The following is a 16,218-nucleotide window of genomic DNA, read 5'->3' as shown; positions in this document are numbered from 1 at the left end:
ATCTTTATTTAAAAAAGCAATTGAAGTACTGAAACTGTACTGGATGTTGGTGATGGGACTTTGAGAGTGGTACTGCTGCAGTGTCACCAAAAGAAAATAAAATTCCTGTTTATCCTAACTTACTTTTCTTCCAGATAAGCAATAACTATGTTGCTTGCAATTTTTTTTTCTCCCATCATGTTTATTGGATTTAGTTTGGCTGTATTAGCATTCATGAGAAATTGCTGCTCATGTGTGCTAATTTTACAGATTTTTTTTTTTTAAGTCAGCAGAACATTTTGTAGAGCACGTACTCTCTTTTGACATTGGTGTAAAATTTTAAATAAGGTTATGGGAAATAGTTTCTTGCATTAAGTTTAGCTTGTTTTAATAGTATTTTATACCTATGTTTCTGAGATTGAGGAATAGAAGACCTCAAGCAGTCTGTCTGAGAAAGTGATTTTAGTTTTCTTAGTTTTGGATTTGCTTATGAAAGAATATTCAGATTATTTTTTTCTCTCATTGCTGCTGTAATATTTGGGTTGCATTTACCTCATTGGGAAATTATTTAAAAGTGAGTTAAATAGTATGGGTTCAGGAGGAATTTGCTCTGAGTTGTTTGCTTACTAGCACCATGAATAGCACAATCACTTGAGAGAAAACAGGCATTCATTATTCAAAGTGGGTTCATAACTGGAATGAGAATTTTAAAATAATTTCTTTCATTTCTGTTTGTTTTTAAAAGATGCAATGAATGAAACTTTTGTGGGATTTTTTGTTGATTGACTTTGTTGTCGCTGGTGGTCAGGTGCTTCTGCTCTCATTACCATGGCTGGAGTTCTGCTATTGGGACTCTGGTGGGTTGTCCTTAGCTGCACACCAGGTGCCCACCAAGCCACTCTATCATTCCCTCTTCTCAGCTGGCCTGGGGAGAGAAAATAAGATGGAAAACAATCCATAGGCTGAGAAAAGGCAGTTTACTAAAGTGAAAGCAAAATGTTGCGTGCATGCAAACAAAGGTTTTATTCTCTACTGTCCATCATCAGGTGTTGTCCAGACACTTCCCAGGAAGCAGGGCTTCAGAACATGTAGTGGTTGCTCTGGATGGCAAACACTTTAAATAATGAATGCCCCTCTTCCTCCTCCTTTTGTTAACTTTTATCTCAGCAGACATCCCTGACATCTTATAGTGTGGAATATCCCTTTGGTCAGTGTGAGTCAGATGTCCTGGGTATGTCCCTTCCCAAGATTTTGCCTACCCCGATCCTACTGCTGGTGTGGGAGGGTGGAATGTTGGAGAGAGGGTGCTGATGCTGTGCCAGCACACAGTGGTGTGTTATCAACACCTTTCCAGCCACTAATGCAAAGCACAGCACTGTGGGGCTGCTGTGGGGAAAGTTAACTCCATCTCAGCTAATGCAGGACACATAAATGCTGTTATTTAACAGTGAGAGTTCTTTCAGATTAACTGTGAGCTTGAGCGATGGGTGGCTTCTTTTTCAAGCTGTGCAGTCTATCGTACCCCAGGTACAGAGATTTTATGTCTGAATCCAGGTGTGTTCTGTTCTCCTTCTGTAAGATGAAAAAGCAGCATGCACATAAGACACTTGGTGTGGGTATAATTCCTGTGTGCCTATGGGCATCCCTTAGATTGTTATGCAATTAAACAATAATCTTGTTTAAACTTCTGCTCAAAGCAAGGCTACAATTTCCAAACGAGACCAGGTCGCTCGGGGCCCCATCTCTCTGAGTTTTGTATATCTTCAAGGGTGGAGATTTTGCAGCCTTGCTAGGCATCCTGCATTTCACCACCCTTGCTGTGAACTCTTTTTCCTTCGTTTCACCAGAATTTCCATGGTTGCAACTTGCATTAGCTTATTCTAAATTGGTACTTCTTGTGGAAGAAGTATTGTTTATTAGGTAACAGGTTTAAATACTTGGTTGATGTTAGTTCAGCATATTTGTCTTAAATTCCAAAGTCTTGGCATAGTTAATCTGAAGGAGATTTTCCTGGAAATGTGTATTTTATTTTATGAGTAATTGTAGAGGGGCGAAAAAAAATTTTCCAAATTTAGAGGTATCTGTGTGAGAAATAAAGCTATTACTCATGCACATATGCTAGAGATCAGTGCTTGTGTAGCAAATTCAGGATCCACGGGCAGTAAATTACAAGCTCCTCCCTGCTGGGCTGCAAGATACTCTGTATTTATTCTAACAACATTGTGCTTGTCAGTAAACTACTGCTATAATGTGCTTTTGCTTAATTATTTGTTGACTACATGAATTGCATTCAGCACTGGAGTAACACAGGCAAGACTAGTGTGAAGCATCTCTTAAGACAATCTGTGCTGTAATGAATTGTGTTTGGTGGCTTGCAGTTCACTATAAAATAAAACTCATTCAATATATTGAAGCAAACTTCCAGGAACATGAGAGAACATATTAAACAAAGAATACTTGCCCAAGTAGAAGTGTGTAGGAGGAAGAGAGCAAGTAAAATGTAACACTGCAATGAGCATTGGTTCTAAGCTTATTTTTCTTGTCAGGTGTTATTTTTTCTTTGTTGTTCTTTATTTTGTCCTATTTGCCTTTGGTATGTGGTGAACATTTTAAATACAAAAAGCCTTTGTCAATAACTAAAGCATGCTTTGAGTTTGAAGAATTGAGAAATGTTAGGCACATTACCCATGGACCTTACTCGATGGCTGTTGGAAGACACGGTTAAAACCTGCTGGTTAATGGGTGAAGAAATATGTTTTGACAGGGAATTCTCACTGAAGTTGAGACTGCAGAATGTGGATGTTTTGCTCATCCAGACAGGCTTAATTGGTTTTGGTAAGCTAAAGGGTGTAATCGTTACTTTAAAACGGGGAAGTTGCAGGGCAAAAGCTCAGTTCCCTTGCGTGGGGTTGCGTGGAGATGTGTGTAAAAGGTGGGAGCAGCTGGTGTTGTGTGCACTGTGACACATACTAGTGTTTTAACTGAAGGCAACGCACTGAAATCAGAGGAAAGTGGGTCTGAGTGTTTCAGCAAGAAGTACTTTCTTCTGGAGATTGCAAAAGGTATAAAAATATTTAATTTTCATATTCGCTACTGAAGTGGACACCATTTCAGAAATACATGGATTTTAACTAGTGTAAGTTGAGTTTTCTAATTAAAAAATAAGACCATTTTAATTACTTGACCTATTCACTTCAATAGCTGTTGTTTCCTTTATTTATTTCCATTTCACAATAAAAACTGGGGAAATCTGTTATATGTCAGTTCATATTTAGTTCCATTTAGCAGTTTCTTTGTTTTATCCATATCTGCAGATGCATGTGTCCTTACAGTGTGTCATTCTTAAAAGAAATTGCACAGTTCCATCTGGACTATTGTCTGGGCACCAATTGCTGGTTGAGAGAAATTCAAATATACACGTTTCAAAGTATTTGAATGCTCCACCTCTTCCTCACATGGAACAATTTTTAACTAGTTGGAGTTTATTCTACAGTGGGTTTGTGGGATCATCATAAGATAAGTAAATTCTCTGTTACATGTATTAGTTATTAGAGGGCGGCCAGTGGTGCAAGGAACTGGACTTGATGATTTATTCATCCAGTTCACTCTGCTTTTGTGATGCCTGGAGTTCATTTCGGATTTTGAAGGGAAATTCCTAATGTCTTATCAAATGTCTTAATCCAGTTTGAGCCTTGATAATAGGTCTGTGTCATTTTCAGCTAGTCCCACACCTCAGTTTGTCTTTGAGGCCATCATCTCAGCTTTCTCAAAGCACTTGGCTGCAGTCTTTTGTGAGAGGCTCTGACAAGTCATAGGTGAAAGAAGAGATGTGCCTCATCTTATGTGAGCTGACTGATTAGGAGGCTCATCTTTCTTGTAGATAGATAGGTGTTTTCCTCTCCATTTTGTCTGCCTAGGATTAATTTCATTCCTTTGTCCTCTGCCTAGGATTGAAGGGTAGAGTTAATGGGCAAGTGGCTTTGTTTCCTTTCTTCTCACTTGTGGCAGCAACTATAGGAGTAACTATGTATTGAAAACCTGACATTCCATAAAATGTCTGTGCTTTGGCACACGAAGTGAATTTGTTTCCTGTGAAGGTGCAAACGTGACTCAGAAGTTCATAATGTCTCTGATCCCGCTGGAGGGAGTAAAAAGGGCTTCTGCAGAGTCTATTCCCACACTGTAGGCACTGGCCTTTCTTGGGAAGAATGGGGCAGGGTTAAAAACAGAGCAGAGAAAGGAAAGAGCCAGTCTTCCAACTTGGAGGACAGAGCCATTGCTGTCAACCCGAATTATTTTTGAGCAATCTTAAAGGCAGCTTTTTGTCCTCTCAAGCAGCAGTATAGAAGGAAAAAGTTGCAGCCAGAAGGGTAAGTAGCACTTGCTTGAGTACCCACGTGTATGGTGTAATGAGGAATCTAGTTTTCCATGCTGTGCATCTGGTTTCCCCTGCTTGCTTGAACAGCATCCAGTGGGACATAGGAGCCTATAAAGCCCAGGCCACATATGTGCTGATTCCTCTGGGTATGTACACAATGAGATTTACTTCTCTTTAGGGAAAAATGACCAGCTGTCTCAATCAATGTGTGCTACTGAATTCGTTTGTAGATAATGAAGAGAAACAGCTAGCAACAATACCCAGGGACAGACCCTTTCCATCAGTGAAGTAAAATGGATGTTGTTCTTAGGAGAATAGTTGCAGCTGCTGTGGGCAAGCTCTAGTTTTTGTGCACTCCAGACAAATGTAGCAGAAGAATGGGGATCTATTGATACGTCAGAAAATCTGGGGAATATATTAGTTAGGATGTGATGGACTGCTCCTGCAGATAGCTGTTTGATTGTCCCTTTGTTCTCAGTCTGATGCTCCTGTTCCCCATAGCAGCTGAAGCAACAACTGCTTCAACTGCCCTGCAGCATCAGCTGGCAGAAGAGTGTTGGGAAATCCAGCACCATGTGAATGGTTTGGTTGATTGAAACAGCCAGCTGGTTTGGCTGTCTGAATGGTGATTTATAGGACCAGAAGATTTCTCAATACATGGCAATGAAAACTGAGCTTGTTGTGATGATTAAAGATGCCAGCAACATCTTCAGGTGTCTGTGAACTGATTGTTTCTGTTAGAGTGATTTTATGTAAAAAAACCCCAAAACCATACTGAGATTCTGCCTGTGTCCTTGTATTGCTGGCATTAAAATAACAGTTTATTGATCGTTCTTATAAAAAATTGTGAAGTGTCATCCAATGCTATGATTTTTCTTCAAGTCTGCTGACTGGGGCTAGTGTCTGGCAGCACTGCAGCAAATAAGAGTTGACTCAGTTTAAGAGTTTTTGTGTATGTTGAGCTGGGCAGGATGATGAGTTTTTAAAGTACACTTCATGTAAGTGTAACTCTTTGAGACTCAACAAAGACAAGTACAGTCACTGAGCAACCTGTGAGTCAGTGGGAAACCCTGTTGGTAAGCTGAGGTTATACAAACATTGGGAAGGTGTATTTCCAGTTCTGACTCCTGATAAATTCTGAGTGGGGAAGCACATGTATTGAAGCAATCCTTGACATACAGCAGCAGTGAAGAAATACTGCTCTGCAAATGATAGCTTGGAGAAGAGCAAATTGCTGGAGCAAAACCAGCTCTCAGATCGCTCAGAGGTAGGTGCATAATTTTGGGTTCTCATTCATATTCCTTCGAGAACTTTGTAGATTGAAATGTGCAGAAGGTGCAATGCGCCTGTAACTTAAAGTACATCTCTTGATAGTTGTTGTCTGAGATCAGATTAATTTTTGAGGTTGGAAGTTTTCCAAGGTGGAACTTTGCATTTTACTTCTAATTCAGGTGACTAGTCCTTGCAGCTGCCAGAAATTTCATTTTCATTATGAGTTAAACACAACTTTTCTCTCCTTCTATTTAATGTCAAAGTCCTTGCCTCAAGAGCACTGTCAGGGTTAGATAGAGAAATTGGATTTTCACTACACCAGCTGAGCAAAAATTTGCATTTTTGTAATTTTTTAACTAGCTCTCTCATCATATAGAAGTTTTCTGTGGGGTGCATTATCCAAGGAAAAATCAGAGTTTATTTGGAAAACCCTGACTTAGGTTTAAGGGGTGATTTTACTTCCCATTACAAAGTTATGCTGCTGTGAAAATATCGTTGTTTTAAGTCCTGTAGATCGTTGCACAAAGATGAAAAGGAACTTATGTGCTTGGCCGAAAAATTGCTTTCTCGGTATGGTGATACTCAGATGTATAGCCCAGACAGGTTTATGAAAGGATCACAGAGAGTGAAAATCTTGTTACCCCATATCTTTCTTGATTAAATAGAATCAAACTTTGTAGTAGAGAGTTTCAAAAGTAAACAAAAAATGTTGGTTTACCTTAGTTTAATTTAATTTAATGCATTCTAGCCCTGAATGTCCTTGATTGAGCAGAAGTGTAGGACCAGCAGCATCCTGTAGGTCTTGTCCTGGTAAAAATCTGCCCATGGTATCTGTAAATAATAATCTGTTGGTTTTCCTCAAGAAAACTTTGGTAACAAGTATGTTTTCTCTCTTTTTTTTTTTTTCTTTAGTCCTAGTTGTACATGTCTAACTTAAAGATGCCTCTTGTTAAGTATAGTTTTGTTCAAAGCTTTTTTTTCTGATTTGTTTTCAAAGCTTTCTGAGATATACCCATTGAGGGAACTATAAAAATACAAGGAAGTTATTGATTGATTTGATTTTATATTGTGGATTTCTTCCCTAAAGGCACAGTGAAGTCCATACACTGAAGATTTTTGGTGGATTTTTGCCTTGATGTAGACTGTAGCAGACATTTACACCAAATGTTCCCCAAGTAGCACTTCTGATTTTTTTTGCAAGGGACTGGACAAAAGCTTTTCTTGAAGGTCAGCTTCTGTTTGCTGTTAAAAGCAAGGCTACAAGTGTAGGGCTTGGTTTATATATTTTCATTTTCTAAGACAGTACAGCTTGTGACTTCAGAATCGGAGGAAGGATCATGTTAGAAGGCATAAAGTTGTAAAAGCCATGCTCTCTGCAGGCTGTGATCGTGAGAATGAGGTTATCCTTTGCAGGCAGTCTCATTACTCTGGCCAAATTCAAACTGTAAACTATTTAAATTTGCTGATTTTATCCAGGAGGGAATACACAGTCATATGAATTGAGGGTTCAGCCCATCATGCTTTCTGCATACAATCTGAGCATGGGCTTCTAGGCTGTTGTTCTTGAATTAGAAATTCAAATATGGGTAATTTTAAATTGTTGACCTGTGCTTAGTTCTAAAGAAATTAAAGTGCTTTTTGTTTAAGCACTGTATTGTGGTGTGGAGATTGGGACTGAAATTACAAGATCTATAATAATTTCATAGGTGACAGTAATGTAAAGGAGAATGCTTGCTGTTAAATGACTTTTTACTTGTCTTTCAGTGTCTTCAGGCAGGGATCAGAGACAGCAGCTTAATTTTTCTATGAAAAATAATAATTTTTAGTACAGTATTCATGTGTGTTATACTGGTACCATATGTGTGGTATGTTCTGTTGTGCAGATACAGAAACTAAATTCTGACTCTACTTTTTGTTGCTGTGTATGTATTTTATTATTAATACAGGAACTGTTTCTGTTTAAGCAGTGTGTATATTTATGTATCTTGAACGTGGAGAACAGCATGAATTGCCTTTTGCCCATTTGCATTCTTTGAATTTTTTCTTAGGAAGCAAAATGTAACTACATAATAGCTTGGTATGCAAAGGGAAGTATACTAGCATAGTGGAAGGAAAGACATTCAGAAACATGCCTTCCTTTAGGAGAAAGCCATTCTTCCCAGTATTGTGCTAGTTAGCCTTCCTTTGAACAAAGCCACTTCCACAGTATCTGTAATTCCTGCATGCAAATCATAACTTCTCAGAAGATTCTTTAAAAGACATTTTGAACATTATCTATTATATCATGATGCTTAATGTCCTCTGTGGTCATGTGGGAAGCCTGTGAAAGAGTAAAGGATGTGTGAACTAGACCATTCAATTCTTAGTCTTCCCTCTGTCCCCTATTGCATTGAAATGTCTTCCTTTATTTTGCCTGCACACCATTCCCAATTATGAATATTATCTCAGCAGGTTCCAACTGTGTTATTACAATTAAATATACTTAGTAGCTGTTCTTTAATATCAGTAAAATGAGATACTTGAGGAGTACTGCCTGAAGTGTTTGGATCTTAAAATTTCTCCCATAGTCTGTTGTTACATGCCAGATCAACCTCAGTTCCTGAACATGCATCATTCCCATACCCTCCTGCAGCTCTCAAGCCGAAGTCCGTGTTTTGCCAAAGTACTGCTTCATGTATCATCCAGAAATGCAATCATTCCTCAGCTCCTGCTTCCCTGTTCTAGTCTAGCATGTATACAGTGATACTCTGGGATACAGCAGGTGTATGTTCCTTTTCTTCTTTCCTTGTAGTGGATCCCAATGTCTGTAAGTCCGTGTCATTTAAATGAAAGGCCCATGTGGCTAGCTGCATGGATGAAGATTCCTGTGGGTTCTGCAAGTGTTAAAAACCTTTCTTTTCCTTCGTATTTAGTCAGTTAAATTTGTATTAATTGAATTCCTGTCTTACTCTAGTCCTTTCATCAGCTGGGTCAAGAACTTTGCTTTTTCTGTGATGGAGTTAGCTTATACTGAATTTGAGAAGTAAGCTCTAAATGGTCCTTATAATGGATTGCTAAGACTGTGAGGAGAAGCTGTCAAATTCTTGATTAGCTGTTCTGTCAGAGAAGAACAGCAACGAGTAGATGCCTTCCCAGGCAAGAATTTAATGTTATTCCAAGGAGCTCTTTCTAAAGCCATTTACCCTTGTAGTAATACCTAAAGCAGCTTTTAAGATGACAGAATGCCCCTCTTAAAATGAAATACGATGCTCCAGGGTGGTTGTAAAAGAAAATACTGTTTCTGGTTCAAGTCACATGTAACAGATCATGGCTGTTAAAGCTCTTTGTTGGTAGAATGAATCAGTATTGACTGCCTGGTTACTCTTGTAGGTCATTACCTTGTCAGCTAATTGGAAAGCTTGTGAGGGCCTTCTCTGTGACAGTATTTTGTTGTAGAAGAAAACAACCTGGGAATAAATGTAGTTAAAAGCAGTTTGTAGTTGGTAACTATGGCTGGTTTGTACGTGGTCTTGATTGCTGTGTGTGCATTGTATGATGGGCTAATCTCTACAAGGGGTAGGGCATTCCTATGATATCATTCTGAAGGCTAACAAGGATTCGAAAGAGAGTACTACTGTGAAATTCATACAATAAATAATACAAATACACTTGTAAGAGTCTTTGTGAATGCTGTATCTCTAATAAAAGGATCTTTAGTTTTGAGTCCCTGGTTAATCCAGCTATCACTAGCTTGTGTCACATTAATTGCTTACTAATGATATCCTTTATTGATATAGGTCAGATTAATATAAAATTCCATTAAAACTATAGTTCTGCAAAATTATCTTAAAACTGTAGTTCTGGTGTCATTGAAATGGCAGTATTTGATTCCTTATTTATTTTTCAGTGGCTTGTTAGAGACTCATAGAAAAGAAATCTGGGTAATAGAGTGTTTTTTCCCACTCAGCACCTGGTCCTGAGAGTCTGCATGGGCTTGTGTACCTTGTTAGCAACACAGATTTGACAACTGGGTCCTAGCTTGCAGTGCTGTTCTGGATGCATTGTTTCAAAAGAAGTTAAAAATTGATCTCTGTTCCAGTTAGCTGTGTGAGTTCTGCAGAGCAGTGAAATGTATGAACCTGTGGCGGCTTTCTGTGAGGAAAGTAAACAGAAAAGAGGAAGAGCACACAGAAGGTATTTGTTGGATAGAGTTGCCAGCTATATATTGTTGTTCTTCTGGCTATAACTGCGCTTTACATTTTATTATTGGCTGGCTCTTTTGAGTTGAATTTTATAAGGCAGTTTCAGTACAATTGGGTCAGTCACCCATTATTCATTCAATTACACACTGCAGCCTTGCTGCTGCTCTTTGACTTCTGTACACAAAGCCCATCTTTTTTTTTACATAACCTGACCAGCTCAGATGCCAATTGTAGGAGATGCTGAAAGTCACTGGGAACTCCAAAGCATAAGAAAAGAAATGGCTAAATAGTTCATTCCCTCTGGCATGCCCAGAGGCAAGCAGGGAGCTGATAATGGCATCATTACACATGCAATACTTTGTGTTTTGCACATATATTGCTGTAGAAAAGGGAGAAAATTGAGACTGCTATGTGGGAAATGTCATTAAACTTTTACATAGGAAGGCAGCTGCATTTCTGTTTGTTGCATTTCACAGGTGCTGGGGTGGTAATGAGGTGACAGGCCTTGCTGGGCTGTAGATAGAAAAGGTGTGTGCTCCATGAAGCTGGGTATTAGGACAGCGATGCAAATGGATGCCTCGTTAATGTGATTAAGTGATGTGCTGAATTCTGCCTCTGAGGCTATTTCACTCCTGCGTGCAGTTGGGCAAGATGGTCCAACCAGCCTTTCTGTAGGTGATCAGTAGCTGAGTGCAAGTCCAACGTCACATGCTTTGGGATTCAGGCTCATGAAAATGCTGACTCTTGAAATAGGGCTCAGTAAGTGCTGTGCTTAGAAAATACGAGCAGGTTCTCAAAAGAAAACTGAAATGCATAGAAAAGAGAAATGCACAGGCAGCAGAAACTGTGTGCATGTCAAAACAGGCACTCAGTCATAGTGCGCTTTCTGAATGACAGTGGCTTGTGTTTCTTCCACTTGTAAGATGAATGCAACACTGCCTTACCATGCAAGAGTATCGTTGAAATAATCCAGTGATGTCTCTGAAATGTTTGGATATTTCAGTGCCAAACACTAGAGAAAAGCTCAGAAATAAATTAATAGTTCTTATTTGGGAAAAACAGTAATGGTAGATCATGAAAGAAGTAGAGGTTTTGTAACACAGGTGTGAGGAAAAATTGAGATGCTGCTAATTGAGAGTGCTGTCATGTACACAGAATCGAGGTGTTTGACAGAAAAGAAAGTAGCATGTGATAAAGTAATTGAGCACTGCATAAAAAGTGTATTCCTCCTAAGCCAGAGAGAGAGGAGTATTAAAGTTGCAAAAAATAATCTCTCTCCAAACTCCTGATGTTTGACTTGGATTTTTGAACTTCATGTTAAAAATGTAAATGGTGAATTTATTTACAAGAACCAAAGGCAAAGGTTTACTTTAGATTTGGTAATATAAAAGTAGGAAACCTACTTGCTTATAATATGTGGAAGAAAACCTTGAATTTGTTCATACAAGCATGGGTGATGCCTCAATTTCAGCCCACTGTTCCATCAATTTGATACATATATTTGGTAGGTTTTTTGGATCTGAAGAAACTGAGTACTGGTATTTCACGTAAAATTACTGTGAGAACAAGTGACTGTAGTTGAACTTTTTCTGGTAGAGGTGAAAACTGAGTTGTAAGAGGATAGTAAACTGCCAATTCTTTGTGTCAGAAACACCTTTGTGTTAGGTGTTTGGATGATAGTCTAGCAAAGCACCAGTCCTGGACATTGCCAGGAACTTCTAAGACATTACGATTACACAAATAATTGTAATTATGTTTCAAATGGTAAGTAAAAGCTGTATACTCATTAATAAAGAACTGTAAAGGTGCTGTTAGTCGCTAGCAACCCTGAAACTAGGTGTAGTTTTTATCTTGGTTTTATGTTGGCTCTGTTGTGTTTGTACGAGTCAGTTTAACACTTCTGTATGAAAATGTGTCTTCTGTAGCAGACTGTGTTGAGCAGAGGTTAACTTTATTTTATTCTACTTATTTATTTTATTTATTTTATTTTAATTCCTTCTAGCCTTCAGGAGAAAGAACAAATGTTCAGCATGTCCATTAAAGAAACTACTGCCAAAGTAAGTACACGTTTTCAGTTCTTCAGAATGTTTTCGGAAGCAGATCACAGCTTGCATCTTAATAAATTGTCTTTGTTTTGGAAGTTGGTTTTGTGGTGTTCCTTCTAAGAAGATTTTGCACATAAATATTTTTAAGCATACACTGGAAAGCCCTCCCCAACTTTTTGTTTGAACAGGTCACAGAGATTATAATACTTCAGGAAGCAGATGGAATAATCTCTTCTTTCTTGGTTTTTTTACTAGTGATCAGTCCTCTTGCTCAGGTCTCTATTCAGGAACAGACTCAGCTTCATGAAATCATGGTCATAGCTGAATGTTTTAGCTCTTAATACAGAGTCTCTTACTTTCCTCTCTAACTGGTTTTGTTGATGTAAAGGGAAGAGCATAAATTAAGTACCTCTTTTCCCAACCATTTCACTAATAATCTAGCTAGCAATCTCATTTTCATACCCCTTTAAAAATACAAAGAAAAGTGATATAGTATATTCAGCATAATTTTTGTTTCTAACCAGAAATGTTAATACTTTTTCCTAATTTTTCTTATTTCATGGGCTCCTCTCAAGAAATATAACACTGAAATTTAATTTCAGAATGGCTCAGTTGCTCCATGAATGCTCTAAAAAAAAAGTTCCATTTGCTCTAGCTTATTCACATAGATCTGTATGAAACAGGGAGTGAAAAATATTTCTGGGTTTTGATTAATAATGAATTTCTACTCTGAAATAAACTTACTTTTCATGTTCTTTCTCTAATAGCACTCACCTAAATCAGTAAAACTTTTGTCTATAATCTCTTCTTCCTAATCATCTTGACCAACATTTTCACTGTGTACTGTTAAAAAGATAATTTGAAGCTTTGCATCTTATTATCATTCCTTCCTTCTCTTCCACTTTGAGCTCCTTTTCTTTATTCTTTGCTTAGACCCACATCTTGAGAAAGTTCATACAGACTATTATGATGATTCCCCCTGTATTTTTTAAATGACAATGAATGAAGTATCAAGGAAATTATTGAAACTGACCTACAGCTCATCTACTAAAATGAATGAGACATTCAGTAGCTCAATATGATGTTTCAAGTGTTGTTTCAAGCTATTTGCAAGCTAAACCATAAGGTATGGAATTTGCCTTTTCCCCAGAAAATGTCTCATGAGGTTTTAATTTATCACCATAGTATCTAGAGACCTTTTCAATAACAGCTGAAACATTGGGTAACAGTAGAGAAGTCTGTGAGGTAGAATTTCACAGCTTGCTTTTTTTCTTTAAATTTTCAATAGATAAAATACTATTTTAATTTTATTCCATTCCTATGTGATTACTTTTATTTGTTATGGAAGATAAATAGGAAGCATGTAGTGAGACTCCTCCAAATAATTTCCTATTTTGTTTATTCAGATCATCTCATCCTATTATTTTCATCTCAAAATAAATAGAGCTGGTCTTTGAAACAGTTTTATTGTATGGTGAAAGCATTCCTTTGTCAAAGGTCTTTCCTTTTCCCCCGTGCCTCTGGCATTTCTATGGCCTTTTCTGCCTCATCTCTCTTGTTTTCAGCTGTGGCTGCGAAAGCTAACTTTTGCCTGCTAATGAAGGGAACACTGTCCCCTATTCAACACCTTCCTTCAGAAATTAATATCTGCTTTCCTTAATGGCAAGATTGTGCTGTGTGGGAGACCAGGTAGACAGTTCCTTCCTTTAGGCATCATTAGCAAAATTTCTTTATCTTTTCGAAGGTGCTGTTATAAAGAAATATGAAGGTTACTCAAAACTTCTTTTCTCTTGAGATGATTGGAGAGAGAGGGTCAATTCCAGTACTTTAGTTGCTGTCCTTGTCCCTGTTTTTGCCACTTTAGATTAACATCATACGGTGGAAAGATGGAAGAGGATGACAATGGACAAACTTGCCTTTGATATTTTGCTGCTTTTCATCTTGATTCCGCATATCTTTGCTAACCAGCTTCCTACTGGTTTCAGATAGACTGCTTTTTCGAGTAACGTTTGCATCTGAACGCAGATTAGTAAGGTATATTCCTAAACAAGAGGCTTTTTTTTTTTTAAAAAAAACCCTCTGCTTTAAAAAAACCTCAGAAACCACTGAAGAGGATTTTTAAATAGATACAGTAATACTTGGCTGCAAAACCACTTTCCTGAAACTGAAAGAGTTTTTTTAGACTTTGAGCTTGTTGAGCTTTTTTTTGAGCTTGTTGGTCTGTGCGTCACAGCAGAGCTGGTCACTGAGAGCAGGGAAAGAGCATTGCTGAGGCCACAGGCCCCTGCAGTCACGCTGGTTAGAGGAGGATGGTGTTCGCTGGAAGCCAAGGACACTGGCTCTGTGAGTGTTCACCATCCTCGTTAGCTAAGATATAACCTTTCCTTTGTGGCTGAATAAGCTACTGTCATGAATAATGGTATCTGTTATGAAGATAAAATAATTAGAAAAAATGAAAGGAATTGGAGCTTGTAGAGTGGACCTGATGTAATGTAGAAGCAGTGCCATTAGTTTAGGGGATGTTACTTTGTCCTTCCCACTTGCTCATTTAGTTTTGTTGTACTATGCCATATGATAGGTCTGAAGATTAATGTTCATTTATCTACAGAATACATGTGACATAGATACAAGCAGAGGCCCGGCAACCTACTTATCTCATGTTCCAGAAGAATCATCTCTGAGTTGGAGGGACTGCCTTTCTGCCTCTGGTACCTGCATTTGGTCCATCAATAAAGAGTGCCAGCAAGCTTTGTTCTGACAGTAGGGCTTACAAAGTGGACAGTGCTCACTAGAAACTGATTAAACATCCCAGCTTATTTTGCATAATTGCCAAACAGCTGTCTAGTGATAATGACTTTAAGTTACTATCAGCATGGGATATATTCATGCAGTTTTCCTGGAGCTGAAAGATTCCCCATCTAATTGCGATTCACTGAGCCATTTAGTGCCCCTAAAGAGAGAGTACTGCTTGGAAAGAAGTCATTAAAAACTTTCAGATTTATTTTAGAGATGGGCGACAGACATGGCCTTTGGGTTTTTTAGGCACGTTTATTCACCTCTGACAGGTTTGGGGTTTTAAAAATGTTTTAACTGAATTAGCTGGTGAGTCACTTATAAGGGTGTACTGAAACCAAGTGAGATATCTGGGTATTTAAAAATTAAAGGAGGTGCAGAAGCGATATGTGTTTTTAAATTAATAGGATGACTCTGAAGTCTTTAGAAGTAACAGTTACTGCTTGGAGGATAGTTCTGTTGACTCAAGAAAAAAATATGACCCATTTGTAGTTAACAGATAGTCTCAGTAAAGGAAGAAGGTGTTATTAAAGCTATTGTCATATATGAACTATTATAATTTAATTGTACAAACAGATAAACCATTAGAACTATAAAATTTTGCTCTTAAAAAGTGAACTGATAACTGTGCCTCTGTTAACAAGCATGGCATTTGTTTTTGAGGAGGGAAAAATGGAAGGAAGGCAGGGGAACTTCTCTCTGGAGATTTCCTTTCACATCACATCATTTCAGAACTGGCCTGTGCCTATCTTGATTATTGCTTTACCTTTGGTTCCAATGAATGCAATGTTTTCTTAAGTGTCAGCTACAATTTTAAGTGTTTGACATCTGCCTCCAGAACAAGGGATTTGCCTTAGTTCAGTGAAGGGTTTTTGTTTGTTCGTTTTCCTTTCCTTCCCAAATGATGCAATATGGAGTAAATGCCAACATTTTTGAATATGTGGGGCTTGTATAAATTTTGCATGCTGCATAAGCTCCTTCTGAAGTGGCAATGTACACTGAAGTGTAAGGTACAGAAACAGCTGAATTTCCTTTATATTTTGTTTTCTCTTTTCTCTCTCCGTGTTTTCAATACCAAAGCTGATTGATTGCTGAAGGACCTCCAGTTAAAAAGATAAAAAAGAGAGCAAGGGAAAATCAGAAACCTGAACCCTAGTCCTCTGTGTGTCCTGACTGTGAAACAAAGTACAATATCAAGCTGGTATAGCCTTAGTTGTTGCCTGTGCAAAAAAATAAGGCTGCTTTGCCTTTTTTTTTTTTTCAGTTAAAATGCAGAGCATGGTGTATTTTGTATAAAAGTCAGTGCGCATGGTATCTTATGGCATTTTAATCTCCAAATACTGGTTTACTTATGCTCCACTTCAAGCATGATTATTAATACTGAAATTGTACAGAATTTGTGAGATGGCCTTTCTTCTGTGTGCAGCCTCAGTATCTAGGTGTAAAACATGTCCTCTCTCATGCAGGTAGCTAATGCTAATACCATTCCTTGTTTTAATAATAGAATGTGCAGCACAGCCTGGAAATTTTGATTTGTGTTGGGTGTTTCTGTGAAGACATCGCTTTTTAT

General features: G+C 38.0%; 1 protein-coding gene across 1 annotated transcript in view; it reads left to right on the top strand.

Annotated features, from left to right (window-relative positions):
* Positions 1-16,218, top strand: part of DISC1 (DISC1 scaffold protein) — a 191,672-nt gene that overhangs the window by 64,886 nt on the left and 110,568 nt on the right. Inside the window, exon 7 of the mRNA XM_032102313.1 lies at positions 11,813-11,867. Coding sequence (XP_031958204.1) covers positions 11,813-11,867 — 55 coding nt within the window. The remainder of the gene's footprint in view (positions 1-11,812; positions 11,868-16,218) is intronic.

Source organism: Corvus moneduloides, chromosome 3 (genome assembly GCF_009650955.1).
Source record: "Corvus moneduloides isolate bCorMon1 chromosome 3, bCorMon1.pri, whole genome shotgun sequence".
NCBI lineage: Eukaryota > Metazoa > Chordata > Aves > Passeriformes > Corvidae > Corvus > Corvus moneduloides.
The sequence above is the reverse complement of the archived record's forward strand: the minus strand, read 5'-3'. Positions and strand labels throughout refer to the sequence as shown.